The following is a 16992-nucleotide window of genomic DNA, read 5'->3' as shown; positions in this document are numbered from 1 at the left end:
GTCCAAATATTAATGATCAAGTTTGGTAACGTTATGTTACCACCTCCTGTAGGATAAATACCTCCACACCAACTGTCTGGCTGCGCTTGCCAACATGTCTGCCCAGTTCCGATGTCTGCACCAGTACGCCGCCCAGCGTATCATCAGGTAGAGATCATCCCGCTTACCATAGAAAGATACTATGCGGCGATACGATAGTTTTCGATAAACTGTATGGGTATGATTGAAGGACAATAGGACTGATCGATACAATGTGGTAGATGCAATTGATATGTGATAATCGACGTTACTGATAGCTGTGATGTAACGGACGATTTTAGAACGGTAAGTATAAAATGCAATGGATATCAGATACGATAGACCTGTATGGTTAGACAAATATGATGCGGTTAATAGATGAGAAGATACAAGCTAATATATATATATATATATATATATATATATATATATATATATATATATATATATATACAGAAGTCTGATTTATCAGTTGATACGATAGATAGGATGCGATTGATAGACGATGATCACCAATGATAGCTACATGTACTAGAAAAGTACTGTACAGTAGAAAGAGACAGCTACCATAGATGGGTACAATTGGAATATACAATACTATTGAAAAATAGAATACGATGTATTGTATATCGAAGATGGACACGATCGATTGAATCAACACACATGATTTGACTGATTCCAATACAATAGAAAAATACAATACAATGAATACAGTATATAGCACAGAGACAATGATATAATAGGTACTATATGTTAGATGGTTATGAATATGATCCGGGGTATTAATGATGGAAAGGTACAATACAATAGAAACAATGCTGTGCAATACGAACAAAACTGTATATCCCAGTATAAGTAACGATATCCAAATAACGCTATATACTGTATTGTAAGGATACAAAGGCTATGGTATCGATTTCTGTGTAATAAGTAATGAGTCCAGTATTACTTGTGTAATGTTGTAAATGGTTTGTGTACATAAAGGTAAAAACAATCGGTAAACATTGGCCAAATGGCTGATGATTTTGGCCGATGTCTGAAGGGCTATAATCGGTAGATGTTATTGGCTGGACGATATATCGGTCAGGCCCTAATAATTATGCAGGGTGTTCTGATAATTGTATTTTCCCTTAAACGTACACAGAATTAATGGCTATTTTCTTGTTTTCTCCATTTATGAAGCATTTCATATAGAAAACACAACAAATGAATAAAAGATAAATACAAATACAATAAAACACAAATATGCAGCCATGTCATTTTAATAATTAATGCTGAATCAGCGCAAAACATGCAGTGCCACAGTGAATTTGCAGTATGTGTGTGTGCGTGCGTGCAGAGCAAGAACAAAATATAAAATATTGAGTTTGTGCTGTGGCTGTATTCAGCGGATAGCATTATGTAACATCCAGGGAAGATTTGTGACCACACACAAACGCGTGCGCACACACGTCGAGTCATTCACTTCTGATCGTCAACTTCCGACCGCGCAAAAAAACATTTCCTCCCCTTGCAGGCACACACACACTAATGCATCATCACGCACGCACGCACGCACCATCATCCTCTTATCTGTCCTGCTGCATGTCTGTGACTCTGCTCTTTTGGGGAGGAAGAAACCGTCTGCGAACGTTGTCGGCCCCGCCGCGGCGTCCAGCTAGCCGCCGCAGTGATAACCGAGATGAACGAAATGGACTGTCTGGCCAGATAAAAGGGGATTTCCTGGCAGGAATTTGCAATAGTCCAGACAGACAATCAGACCGTTGACCCCGGCCTCCTTTTAAGGGAGTCTCAGACAAGCACCATGACGCCCATTGTTTGTTTACACGCCACCACTTGAATTTCCTGCCGACAGCACACCCAGCGCCGCCATCATTTCCTTTTATCTACTGTGCATCTTCTTTTGCCACAGATAACACGTTCTCTCATTCAGTCCCTCGACGCATTAAATCATTTCCACAGTCTCTCCCTTTCTGTCTCTCGGTACAGTCATTCACTTGGTGCGCTCTTGTCTACACACTTTAGTTGTGAGTCATCAATGCACCAAACAGCACATTTCCATCCGCCATAAAAATAACCTTATTGGGCTTCACGGGGAAATTGATCTCTCCCAACAGGCTGGTGAAAACATGTTTTCCGAACGTGCCGCAGTCGACAGCATTTTAAATTCCATCTGTATTTGTGCTGAAGGAAAATGGAAGAGCAACTCGGTCAGATGCTCACCTCCACCAAGGTCAAGAAATCCTAATTTGGACATGCAACTCAAAAGAAATCAACCTCGTGCATACAGAAATGTCTGAATTTGTCACTGTAGCGCTCATTATTCCGTCTTTTACTGCTTTTTTTTCTGCGATGCTGTTTTTATTAAAGGTTGCAAAATGATGGAGGGAATATAAACCTGGGAATATTCCACAGTGTTGGGGCTGCAGTAGAGGCTGGACACAATACCGCAATATTGGGACAGTGGTGTGAATTTCAGTCATGCGTGTCAGAGTGCGTATTTTCACGCCTTCTTTCTGCGTTGCCCCTTTTGTCTGGCGTCACATTTAATTGTTCAGGGAGGAAGTCGACCCATGAATTTTCGGCATTTCAAGGTAGTATCAGAGCCTAACGGGCAGGCCTGTGTTTATGGGTACAGGATTCTACACTTCCGAGACGGGTGTGAAGTCTTTGGCAGTAGGTGGTGGCATTTCTTGTTGTCGTTGTCGTCGTTGTTCAGTTCAGTTGTCTGACATAGAATTGGGGAACTAAGTCAAAGTTTCTGCAGTAAGTGGTGACACAGAAAGGATGCTGCCTGTGTGTTCCACAATTCAAGGACAGACAACGTTTGAGTCTCACCTTTTAAAAGCTTGCATTTTTACACTTTGTGTGCTATCATTGTGCTCTAGAAACTGTAACGACAAGAAAAGGAGTGACAAAGTCAACCTGTCAATTTTTTTCTTTGGTGGTAGATTAATATCAGATGTGGGACAATGCATGTTTAGGACTTGACTTTTGGTTTTTAACTTCAGTTAGTTTTAATTAGTTTTTAGAGCAAGACTGTTGTTGTTTTTTTTTGTAAATGTGTTTTAGTTGGGAGTTTTTATTAGTTTTAGTATTTTTTTTTAATATATAGAGTATTTGTTGAGTGCACGGTTAAAAAAAATAAGTCACTAAGTATTGTGTAATAAACTAAAAGACAATCCCAAAAATATTGACATTCCTTCTTTTGTACGCCCGAACGCTAATACTGAAATAAGTAGATTCAAAATAAACCCCGCAAGCTCATGCATGAACATTTTCGCCATAATTACAGTTAGTTTTAGTTTTATAAGCATAAAATGTAGTTTTACGTAGTTGTTTTTTTTTTTAAAGCACTCTGGTTTTTATTTTATTTCATTGGCAAAAATGGTTTTTCAATTTCAGTTATTTCATTCATTTACATTAACTATAACAACCTTGGTATTCAGCGATATTTTCAGCTAATTGACTACCTGCCACCTAACAAATAAATGGAGACAAAAGTCCTATTCCAAATCTGAATTAATTCTAACTTCATCCTTTTATTCCATTGATTTTGGAAAACAACAATAAGGCTGGATCTGTACCTTTTGTATGGAACTGCACCAAAACGTCATAATTCTTACACACAAATCAGACATACTTATGTTGTTTGCGAACATATGTAAAAGGATAAATAAATGGATGAATGAATGAAAATTAATGGAATGATTCGCTTCACAATGTAAATTGATCAATTTTCTTCGCCATTGAGCTGTAAATGCCACACATAATCCCATCATAGCATATAGGAATAGAAATCAAGCGTGCTGTATGTCCGCACAAAAGATGCACTGTCTGCAGTGTGTGTGTGTGCGCGCGCAAACACAACAGAAAGCTTGTTGAGACGTGGACACATTGGACAGTAAGGCGGTCTGTCGTTACTTTCGTCCTCATGACTGATCGGCACCACGGAGCGGCCGCGTGGAAGTGCACCCGTTTCACTCGTTTCCATGACAGTCGCTCACACACAGCGTGTTATTGTGCGCCAGGGTCCCAGCTGGAGCTTGAACATCCTAAAAGTACAACAAGTCCTACTGGCTTAACAGACGCTTGGACAAAGCTGCTCAAATATCTGTTTAATTTAATTAAAGGGTGCCCATGAGTCTTCTTTTTTTTTTTTTCTTTTTTTTTTTTGGGTTCCATTGCTGACAGATGAACAGGTGTAGCCGTTAAAGGCCATCCCTGTCCTCTTTAGTCCTCCATTTTAGTTGAATGCTCGGCAGTGTGTTGAACAGTTTAATTGATTCCTAATAGATCTTTAAAGATAAAGTCAACCCAAATGTATTTTTTAAGAATATGTTCTATACAGGCCCACTAGTTGAAACACAGCATTCTGATTATTATTGAGTTTGTGGAATATGAGTTAATACACCCATTTTTAGCAAACTCTGGCGACGGTCATTTTGTCACCTCTGTTGACTGAAAATAACATTAAAGTTGCTCAGGGCTCAGGTAACGACCAATCACAGCTCCCCTGTTTTCTGAAGCTGAGCCATGATTGGTCGTTATCTGAGCCCTAAGCAACTGCGATGTCATTTCCAGTCAACAAAAGTGACAGAATGGCCATCTCCTGAGATGGCTGGATTTTCCTGCTTAACTCATATTCCACAAACACAATATTAATCAGAATGCCTTGTTTCAACTAGTGGGCCTGCTGGGAACATATTCTTCAAAAGTATATGTTTGGGTTGACTTCCGCTTTAATAGAGTATTTGTATTTCACTGGTACCTTGGCTTCGTGATGAGTTTTTTTTTTGCTTTTGCATTGTTTTGTGACTCAAAATTTGACTTGAAAGAAGTGAACCCAAACATATTTTTCTCAAGAATATTTTCTCTGCAGGCCCACTAGGTAAAACAAGGCATTCTGACAAATATTGCGTTTGTGGAATAAGAGTTAATCCACTCGTTTTTAGCCATCTCTGGGGGCGGCCATTTTGTCACTTCCGTCAACTGAAAATGACATCACAGTTGCCCAGGACTCAGCTAACGACCAATCACAGCTCACCTGTTTTCTGAAGCTGAGCCATGATAACATAAAATCACATAAAAATGGCGGTGTTATTCATTTTTAATGGGGGAAAATTGATTGGTCCTGAAATGATTTCAGCTCACAAATCAAGATGGCGCTTTCATTCCGAGTTGGATTGTCCGCCTTGTCAGCTCACATATGTTGAGGTGTGTCAGTTTAGAGAGACTTGAATAATATCGATTGTGCGTGTTTGAGAGTCCGTGTCCAAGGTCGCTGGAGCACACTCCATAACTCTGATTTACGTCTGTCTGCAGACATCACATGCAATCATGCAGCCACTCAAACACCCCCCCCCCCACACACACACACACACACGCGGTAAAGAGTCTAGAGGCAAAGCTGTTAGCATCTCCTTCAAGTGGAAGACTAATAAACGCAAGAGTTGCTGCAACCGAAAAAGTAGCAAATAAATATGGAAACGGAAGAAAAAGGAACGAATACAAGGTTGTTGTAATTATGAATGGTATTTCTCCGCACTGCACTCACGCCTCTGTGCTTCCTCTCTATATGGTTGTTTGTTTGTCTCCCACAGTCTATTTGCTTTGCTTTCCAAGAAGCACAACAAGGTGCTGGAACAGGCAACGCAGAGTCTTAGAGGCAGACAAGGTGACAACTTGGTCCTGCCCGACTATGTGAGTATGATGCGCACACACGCACAAGCATATGCACACACAAACACATGCTGTGGTGTGTTTGTTAAAGAAGCATACGCACATACCAATCTCGAAAATGTTCGAGACCACCTCTGTTATTGTGTCATGTACTCAAGGTGACCAACACAGCATTCCACACGGGCTTGAATTTCGAATGTCACGATTCACATGTTTTCTGCGTTTGGTCACGTGACGTGCCAGTGGGCACTTTGAAATCGGGCTGCCACAAACGATTATTTTGCTAGTCGACTAATCACTAACAGTAGTCACGATTAGTCGACTAATCAGATAATATATAAACTGTGACAAATCGCAGCAGCAAGCTGCTGCTCTTATGATAAGCATAATTCGCTTACAGCTTAAATTCTTTATGTACAAACTAATCATGAAGACAAGATGATAGTACATTCAACTTGTATTAAACTTTGCAACTTAAGCCATCATTCCTGACATGTTTATAAATAAAGGAGCGACTTAAATTGATGGCGATACACTGGTCTTAAATTTTTTTGCTGTAATTCTTTAGTGCGTTTTAAAATTGAACCAAAACTATACACTATGCAGAGTTACACTAATACAGTGAAATTATCTATGAATACAAAAAGAAGTACTTGTATACATATTTCACTCGGGCACCAAGACTTTTTTTTTTGTTTGTTTTTTAACGGAAGGTAGTGAAATCAGAGGACTAAATTGGGCAAATGCTCTGTGCTAAAGAAAACTAAAATAAACACTTGTATTGGTTTTTAATTTTGTGTTAATTTAAACTTTATCAAAAAGGTTTTATTATTCTTTTCCCTAGTTTGCATAATTTAAAAGTAGTAAATTGATCTACACAATCAAAATGTGGCATGCACCTGTAACAAAGAAGGAAGACCTTTTTTTTTTTGCACTATAACATAGTGTATTACAACAAACTTAATTATGGATTTTATTGTTATGTGATGCCGATGAGTGGCACATATGTCGTTTTTGTGTTGAGTGCTGATATTTCCCAGTTCATGAACGCATCGGGCGAGTGAGAGAGAGGGAGCAAATGTGCACTTCCTGCTTCGATGTCCACCACGGGCATAAACGCACAGAGTTTTGGTTGTTAATCAATGCAAGTTTACTGAATAATGGCTGCTCAATCCATAGAAGATGCTACGACGTGTTAGCGTACCAAATAGGAGCGTTACATCAAACACACCGTAACGTGTGTATGCTAACTGCAGCTAGCTTCTAGACATAACTGTGCCTATGTCAGATATGAGATCAGGCATAAGCCATAACTTGCTTCCTTTTTTTTAAATGATTGGGCATGCCCATCGTGCTGCCATGAAAGGCAGGTTTGCATTGTATTGAGTATATTTGGTGAAATGCGCCGTAACTTTCGGACTCTGTTGCCAACACGAATTAGCCTTTACAGTGTAAGGCTTACACTACTTTACCCACAATGCTTCTGTTTACATCACCCGGATTACCACCACTGCGCATGTGCGTTGCAGATAGGAAAACAGCCAGCGGGAGAAGAGCGAGACGCGGCAGTCTTGATAGAAAAATAATGCGCCAAATAAATAAATATATAAATAAACGACGCGTCGGCGATTAAAATTAATTGTCGACGATTTTGATCGTCGACGTCGTCGTGATTAGTCGACTAATCACGGCAGCCCTACTTTGAAATCCATTTCAGTCGACAGCAGGGGGCAGTGCTGCATCAAAAGTCAGCCTCTTTTAATGGTTGAAAACAGGTGGATTATTCTGCTTTATTCTTACTGCAAACGATGAATATTAACCAGAATACCGTGTTTGGGCTACTGGGCACACATTGAGCATATTACTGCAAAGAAAATTTTGGACTTGACTTCTCGCTTTAATTAAAACAGTGTTGTGTAAGTGGCCCCTAACTGTTGATTTAGAGGGGGTAGCTTCAGACACTATTCATTGTGCATCTTAACAGCACCTAATGCACACACAATGCGTGTGTTTTTATAACTGTATCAATGATCATACACCTCTGCCTTCAGGTTTGCCTGTCTAGGTCTGAGTCTGACTGTCACATTAGATTTTTGTAGTCCTTCTCTTGAGTGTGTTTGTGTGTTTGTAGGAGGGGGTGCGACATGTATGAGGATGCCCTCGGGTGTTGGGGGAAACATGAGTGCATGTGAGTGCTCCTTCAAGCATGTAGCGGCTGTCTGATGAGACCCCTTTTGTAAACACGTCGATGCGCGCATAAAGATTATATATAAAATGCAATTATCCTGATATGTTTTGAGGCTTGCTTCCTTTCCTTCAGGGTCTTCTGTTTTTATGTAAGAGCATATAGTAGTCTCTCTTTCTCTTTCTCTATCCCTCCCTAGCTTTTGCTCTAGCCTCTAGCCCTGTCTTTCGTTATACAGTGGTACCTCTACTTACGAAATTAATTGGTTCTGGAAGAAATTGCTTCAGTAGAAAATTTTGTAAGTAGAGACGTGTTTTCCATGTAAATGTCCTAATCCGTTCCAAGCCCCCCAATATTCAGACATAAATGTTTAATAAAGCATAAAAATGCTAGATTATTGCACAATAAATGAGAGTTGTGCATAATGTAAAAAAACAAAGAACAGAGTAAAGAATAAAAATGATGGACGTTTACCTTTTAATTGCTGTCCTCATCGCTTTTTGTCCTCTTTGGTTCATGTTCTCGCCTCAGAAGTGTTTTTTGCCTCGCGTTTTGTAAAGAACTGATTTAATAACATGGCGACTGTTGATACATTACGGTTGCTTCGTTTGTGTGGACCAAAAAAACGATTTTCTCCTTAGGGGTGTAACGGTACACCCGCATGTATTATTATGTTTCGGTTCTTCCATGTTCGGTTCTTCGGTTTGGTCCACTTATTAGCGCTAGCTTATGCACGGACGCTGACTGTTGCGTGCGGGAGACGAGAGTGGCGGCACAACAGTGAGAGCCAGTAAAGGGCCAGAGCTCGAAGGTCCCCGCGTACACTGCAGTCTCCTGTTTGGGAACATTCTGGCTTTCCTGCGATGGGGAAAGGTGCGTGGATAAGTCTGAAAGTTGTGTGTCGACATTGCTACATGAAATCGGCGGCTATGTTGCGGATAACACGTCTAACATGCACGGCATCATCAGACTGTGAATGTTTCTTAGACGAGGAAGCAAGCAGTCTTTTTAGCCCAAAAAGCCAAACTTAAATAGCGAGATTTATCATTTTGTAGCGTCTTCCAGGAACACGCCGTCAGACGTAGTTTAATTAGCACGTTTTTATTAATCCAAGTACAACTGCTCGCGCTCTTCTTTCTCCGCTGCTCCACTCGCTTGCCATATGATGCATTCATGAACCTCGGAAACATCACAACTCAGCAACACACAAATCCGACCACAACACAGATAACCCAATTCGTTACAATATGCTGTTGAACATTCAAAGATTTCAATGCCAAAAAAGTGTATACAATTTCATAAAGACTTTTTGAAATGTTTTCATTATAAAAAGAGTTTTAATATAATTAGCAATAATTGTAACTGTTATAGTATGTATTTTTATTATCACAAAAAGTGTATACATGTACTGTAACGACAACTTGTCTTTAACTTGAATACTTAGGTGTGTCATAGGCTTTTACTGCTGAGTGTTTAAAGATTTAATGTCTTAATAATTTACTAAATTAAAAGACCTTTATTGTTAGTGTATTTTTTATTCTGGTGTAATTTCTTAGAATATCACCCGAATAGTTCGCTTTTATTTATTTTTTTCTGAAAAATGTACCATTTACTTGTCATCTTTTCAAAATAAACATTTAAAAAAAGATTAAAAATCTGTTTTTTTTTAACGGAAAATATACCGAACCGAAGTTTCCCAAAAAAACGAACCGAACCGAAATGTGATTTAGCATACCGCGCCGTGGTTCCATGCTGACACTAATGGCAGCAACAACAACAAATAACAAGCGGCACACAGCGTAAGGTCACAGTGTTAACATCGGCACACCACAGCTTATTATCAAAAGACAGTCGGTCTGTTCCTCAAGGGCACCCGGATGATTTTTCCTCTATGGTCTTTCATGGGAATCTTACCACAAGGGTTTTTTTCCCCTCCTTGAATAGTGTGTGACATCCAGTCTGGGTCAGAGAACTGGTCAGCGTCTGCGAAAGCACTGTTGTGCTTGACTTTAGACGATACTAACTCAATGTGACATTGGTTCCCATGTCTGCCAGGGCTCTATAAGTCACATTTTACTCTTATTGACGTTTTCCGATGAAACGGGACATGTGATGTATTGTTTCACACACTTAGCCTTTATCAGGTCTTTGGTAGTAAACAGACTGAGTCCAGGTGTGTTGTGCCTGAGGGAAATGGGACCTTACAGGCTGGCGTGCACTAGTAGCTAGTAGTGTATTGTGGAAACTTTTTATTGTGATGCCATCAGGATATTTAAAAAATAATTTTTCTTTTTTTTTTTCAGTAAAGGGGTTTTCGGTTTACAATAGAGTCCTGACATAGGAGATTTCGAGTTTACAAACATCATGTGATGAACTATTTTGAAAACATTGTCACACATCTCAAAATGGCACCCATGTTACCGCTGTACTTACTGTTTTGCATTTGATGTATGTTTTTCATGTGCCGTACTTATTTTGTGTAATTATGACTTTCCTACTGCGTTATGTAGGTTACTAATCGACAACAGCGGAACATTCTGTCTTACCCACAAATTGGGGATACGTTGCCGAATAGGGTTGCACGGTGTACCTATACTAAACAAGTATGTACAGAGGTACCGCATTGTCAAGCACAATAGTAAACCACATTTTTTGAGTACTGGTTTAGAGAGGGAAAAAAAAGAGACGGACAACATTCTAATGCTGTCTAAAGTTGTTAGCATGTTTTTGGGCGTGTGTGCAGGATGGAGAAATAGAGACAAAAAATATCTAATAAATCTTGCTTACCATCCAGACTCATACACTGCCATTTGAAATGATTTTGCCTACATGGCCAACAGACAGGACAAAGCCTGTCTGCAAAATGCGTTCGAAAGCTATTGTGAGGGAACATTGCTGAACGGCAACCTGAATTGTATCACAAATTCAAAAAGCAACAGGTTAGCATGTGCCACATTTCAAAGACTTCCTTTCAAGTCAAGCAAGTGTGAATTATTTTGTGATCAGCAATATTGTTCCTGACTGGCTGGATTTGACGAGGCAATTCATAAATACTGTTTGTAGCAGAGTACAGCACACAGCTATGCTGTTGCACTGAGTCATTAGCAATTAAATGAAGACTTTTGCTTGAAAATAACGGTGTAAATATATTGTTTACTTTGGAAGGAAGAAATGAAATGCAGTCAAATACAAGAATAATGCCATTACTCAATGCAATGTATAAATGTAACAGTAGAGGTCAGATTTATTCAACTGAGCCTTTTCGACATTATTTGCCGAAGTAGGAATTTGAAAGACTAGGGTGTGTTTTCACATTTGCAACTTTGCCCCATTTTGATAATTACTGTATTTTCCGGACAATACGTTGCTCCGGAGTACAAGTCGCACCAGCCATAAAATGCATAATACAGAAGAAAAAAAACATATATAAGTCGCACTGGAGTATAAGTCAATACCTTACGCACAAGATGGCAAGCCAGTAAAAAATTATCTATATCTATATACATCTGTGGAAATGGCCACAAATGTTAACATTAGCTACCATGTTGCTGTGCCTTAGCTTGAAATGCTGCAATATTGTAGTTCACAGTCTCACTTTCTCGCTGCCTGTGCAGTCTTTCTGTTCCTCTGTTCTATATTGTTGCTTCGCCACCACGTAGTACGATCCTCAGTATGTGCCTGGAAATAAAAATATCTTTAAAAAAAAATCACGTGCTAATGTTATTTTACGCGGCCGTGTCATACGCCACAGTCTCCACTTTGCTGCAACACATGGTTTTCTCACCGTCCACATAATCCTTTCAAAAAGAATTTGTCTCCTTGGCCCAGTTCCTCTGTTGTTGTTTTGTTCCTTTCCGACTAATGTCTTTATGTCAAATACAGCTGCATACAGGGTAAGCTAACATTAGCAGGGGTGTTTATTTGTGTCATTTCTACCCATCTACTATATGCACCATGTAGTGGGAAAGCATCCATATAGAGAGGAGAAGTAGGCTGGAGGAGAGCATATTGCAGCAGTGGGGGAGGAGGGTTGTGGTGAGAGGCTGATGGAGACAGGGCATCTGGAAACAATGTCATTTGGCGGAGTCTGGCCCTGCATAGAGAACTAATGTTTGTTTAATGTGGGATTGCCTGGACATGTAATAGATTTCTTTACAAGGAAGAGACTTTAAGGGGGGGGGGCTTATGAGACAAAAAACGCAAACATCTGTCGTTCTCCTCGCTCGTCAGTCTTTTTCCCCGCATTTTTATTTCTCTTGATGTTGTCGTCTTTGCCACGCAACAACCCCATCCCCCCCCCCACCACACCACACTCGCCCCCACCCCATATCCTCATCCCCGAACGTGTTGTTTACGCTGCTGTGTCTGGTTAGCGTCAGCCAGGCAAGAGTGACTGGCGATGGGCCCCTTGAAGCCCCCGGGGACAGCCAAAGGCTCCCTGGTCTGGCTGTCTCTCTCTCTTTCTCTCTCTCTCTCTCTCTCTCTCTCGCCCTCTACCGATCCCCCCCTCCCGCCCCCATCCCGCCCGTCTCTCTCAGGGGAACGTGGCTGTGGTTGAATTATACACGGTGACGTGCTATGAACGTTAAAAGATGTGATTGTGTGTGCTGTGTTGTATGTCACTGTTTACGCTCCCAGCCAGAGGTTGTGCTAATGGTGCTTCTGTCTGTTGGTCTGTTTACTGTTATTATTACTGCCTTTCTGGGAAAAGACACAAAGACACCCATACGGAGGAACACGCAGCGAGTTTGGAGCTTGCAGGACCACCCTGTCAGTGTTTATGCGCGGCAGTTGAGTCACAAACTGTGATCTCGTTTTAATAGCCTAGACTAGAGACATTCATTGGCTTTGTAGCGCTGCTCGTCATAGTCCAGCCCAAGGACACATCAGGTAATAAGCAATGACTCCCATTCCTCGTCATGTCTTCCAGTAATTTGGCACTTGATTAAGTCTTGTTTCCTCGCTACCCATGCTACGATAGCTCCGAGTCACTTGTAATTGCCCAAAAAAGTAATAAGAACACAATGGGTATATCGTTGTTCCATAAACTGTCAGCAAAATCCTCCGCCAATTTTCCTCAAACTTTTCAACGCCGCCATCCGTTACTAAAGCAAGGCCTCTCTTGATATTCGACCAACATGTCTCATATTGTTCAGCAGTTGAGTTCAAAACCGTCCAGGACGGGTCACATTCCGATTTGTTTACCAAGCTCCCGATATTAAGTATTTCAAGTTCTAAATAGCTCACAATGAACTAGCGGCGGAGGGATACGTGGCCATGCGGCATAAGAAGGCACACTCATTTATTGCCTCACTTACTGTTTTTCATTTGATAGTTTTTTATTTATGGCCTAAAAGTGGTTTATTTCATACAAATATTTTGCCATCTTTAATTATGACCACCGGGTTACTGTAGGTTAATGATAGACTACAGCGCATTCCGACTTGTGTAAAAATTTGGGTAACGTCTCTTCCGTAGGAACGTAATTCTGTCCTAAATCTCTGACATTCTGTATTACATGTTAAACAAAGGTTTAGGTAATGTTCGCTATTGCCATGCAAATGTAAAAAGAAGTCATCCATCGCTAATAGTAAAGCACAAAAAACATCAAAAGATTCAAGCGCTCTAATGCAGCCTAAATCACATTTTTCAAAATAAGTCTTCAATCATTTGCTGCTGGCTAAACTGAGGTCTTGTAATATTTGTGGTTAAAAAACTATCCACCTGCTGTCTCCATAACGTTTAAGAAATGTCTTGCTCAGCTTGGAAACTTGTTACTCTGTTGGTGGTTATACTAATAACCAGAACAAGTTGAACTTGTGGTGACAAATATCAATGTTTTGAACACACAACACAAGGCCGGCTCTTTTTGATCCTGGTAAGGGTAGCAGGAGTTCTCAAAAAGTTCTCAGTGCTCACAACCAGTGAGAGACTCCACCCTTGTTGTTGTGAGTGACACAGCATATACTCAACTAGGGCTGTGCAATTAATCGAAACTCAATTACAATTACAATTATTACAAAATTGGTATGATTGTAAAAACCGATTATTAATATTTATCTATATCCAACGCACTGTTTACACAAGGAAATCATACTTGAATTCACACATTTGCACCTTTTTTCAAAAAAATTATTTTGTTTGGTCCAAAAGGAACTTACTTACATTTGTCTTTATATTTTTTACATTTAAATATGTTCTTGTTTTGTATTTAAAAATAAATGATCGTTGATTTCTATTTTTTTCATAATCGCGCAGCCCTCAACACTGATTTGTTGTGACGCAGTGTCACGTGAATTTGAGTTTAGTGGTTGGTTACTTCAATAATGATTGTAGAAACTACATCACGACGATGCTGAATTCGGCTCTGCTTGTTTTGCACGTTTTTGCGTTTCAAAGGCTGTTTGCATGCAAACCATAAACTGCATAGCTGTCTAACTTAAACCATGTCACTGACTCATCTTGACCAATGCTATGCATAAAACAGTAGAAAAACATTGGATTTTGAAGGCACTGGACCCTTAAAGGCAGTGATACCAAATACTAATGAAATGTATGTAAACTTCTGACCTTGAAGAAAGCAATGAGAAAAAAAAAAAAAGTATCCTCTTATTTTGCAAAAAGAAATAATTTTGTTTATCCTAACTGACGTAAAACAAGAGAAGTGTGTATTTTTATATAGTGTATGTAAACTTGTGTCAATTGTTTATGCTGTGTTGTTAATATGTAAACCAGAAGTTCATCATCATAAAAAACACAAAATGCACACCTAGCGTTAATATATTGATGGTAAAATGATGTTATCGTCGCTGTCCGGCGGAAACCTCATATGGATAAGTATGGTCAAATTCAATTTTTTTCACAAATCGATACTGATGGTCCATCCCCACTTAGTATGTAATTTCTAGTCAATTTAGCCTTTTTTTTTTTTTTTTTTTTTAAACTTCCTGTAAAATTTTTGTTTTGACGCTACGAGGATTCCGCCCAACAGCGACTTTATGCTTCTTGTCATGCTTGACCGGGGTTCTGATTCCCAAGTTTTTTGGTGTCTTTACAGGGATATTTTTTCCCCAAATGTGCCTCCAGCTCTCCGAATTGTACTTTAACATTTCATCCTTGAAAGAAGACATCATCTCCCTGTGTTTCATTTGGCTTTATTACTTCAGGAAACGTGAAACTTTGAGAGGAATGTTTTCTCTAAGGAAACGTTGCGCATTATATCGCCATCCCCCTTCATTTCCTCGTACAAAATGACCAGACATGCTCATCTTCCTCAGGGGACTGAATCAATCAAACTTTCATTGTACAGTAATGCTGCAATGTATTGATATTTTAGCAGCTTCACAATTTATAAATGAACTCTTTCTGTCTTGTCAGACTCTCTGACTTGTCCGCCAGAGTCCCTTTTTACTGTGCTCCACTCATTATAGCCGTAACCTGCTGAGAGTAGAGAACTGTGCGTACGTGTGTGTATGTATGTATGTATTAGCGATAGACCGATATGTTTTTTTCATGGCCGATACGATTATTAATGGTCAGCGGGGCCGATAACCGATATTTGGAGCTGATATTCATTTTCAGGAAAAAGGAAAATATTGGCGTAAAAAATCTGAAAACAATTAACTCACTTCTTTATTGAAACGTCTTAAAGCATGTTTGAGCAATTTTTCAGATTTGCATAGTTGATTTTTTTTTTAAATTATTATTATTATTATTATTATAAATGTTTGCCAATATACATCTTTGTTGTAAAATTCTAACAAAAAGGGAACTCCCTGGGTCATCGGCATGTCTTCAAAAGTTACATGAAAAACTAAACAATAGCTCCATATGGTTTTCTACAGTAAATAAAGTCCTCCAAAATTTTAAAATGATAGAAATGAATTTCATTTGTCTTTGTTTTGATTTCAAACAAAAACAAAAAATGTTGAGCGTTCCCATGGTCAGTAGAATCTCTCAGAAAGTTAACTGAACATTTAAATAGCTAGTTCCTTGAAGTTAGGCACAGTTTTAAATTGATTTATCTGCAATCAGATTGTTAAAAAAGGCAGATGCCGATATTCGTCAAAACACTGAATACCAGAGCTGATAATTGGCACGCCGGATAGTCGTTCTATCCCTAATATATGTATTTCATTTCATTGTTCGTGAATATTTGAGTGACATTCTGAGATATACCTTATGAGAGAACATTTCATTCTTACCGTTGAAATGTGTTTTTAGAGCTTGCCATAGAGACAGAAAATAATGTGAAAATGCCGTGGAGACAATCGTGGCTCAGCTTCAGAAAACAGGTGATCTGTGATTGGTCGCTACCTGAGGCCTGAGTATTTGTGATGTCATTTTCAGTCGACAGAAGTGACAAAATGGCCGCCCCCAGAGATAGCTAAAAACGGGTGGATTAACTCTTATTTCACAAACGCAGTATTTAGCAGAACGCTTTGTTTCAACTTGTGGGTTTATAGAACATATTCTTGAAAAAATATATGTTTGAGTTGACTTCCTCTGTAAATGAATACACTTCACTGTCCATTAAGTGTGTGTCAGTCATCTTCAAAGGCTGACTAGTTTTTCTGTTTTCTAGTTTTATTACACTGTGGTTAGCGTTTCTTTACCCTTGTTTAACAAGTTCGAATGTTAGTTACAACATTGCCTGTATACTAACTGGTTTTTGAAACCAATTAATTCACATTCCATTTTTCACTATGGGAAAGAAAGTCATGAAATTCCCATGTTTTTCCAAAACAAACCCCAGGCCGAGACCTTATGTGTGAGACTGTCGCCCGGCCAAAATGCTACGATTATGACGCGGCCGTAGCGGCATAAATGCAGGTCAGACAATGACCTATTTTAAAAAGTCCCCAAAGACACGACAGAGAGACAGACTGCTGATGGGGCTGCTAAGTCACTCTGACCTCCGCTCATGTGTATCCGCATGGTGTGTGTTTTTTCTGCTCCATTTCCAGCATCCATCTTTTCTTTTTTTTTTTTAATTGTTGTTTTCCCTCTTACCATTCACTGTATGCACCTTCCCATGTTCATATAACAACAGTAGCAGTCACTCTGACCCTGCTTTTCCCTCATTCCAATATGTGTTTCGACCTGGG

The 16992-nt window shown here is 39.5% G+C and overlaps 1 protein-coding gene across 1 annotated transcript in view; it reads left to right on the top strand.

Annotated features, from left to right (window-relative positions):
• dym (dymeclin) overlaps positions 1–16992 on the top strand; it is a 63353-nt gene that overhangs the window by 17458 nt on the left and 28903 nt on the right. Inside the window, exons 13-14 of the mRNA XM_086054046.1 lie at positions 53–147; positions 5622–5721. Of these exons, the coding sequence (XP_085910172.1) occupies positions 53–147; positions 5622–5721 (195 nt within the window). The remainder of the gene's footprint in view (positions 1–52; positions 148–5621; positions 5722–16992) is intronic.

Source organism: Filicampus tigris, chromosome 15 (genome assembly GCF_054856515.1).
Source record: "Filicampus tigris isolate MCC_2025a chromosome 15, RoL_Ftig_1.0, whole genome shotgun sequence".
NCBI classification, from domain to species: Eukaryota; Metazoa; Chordata; class Actinopteri; order Syngnathiformes; family Syngnathidae; genus Filicampus; species Filicampus tigris.
This window is presented reverse-complemented; position numbering and strand designations above follow the sequence as displayed.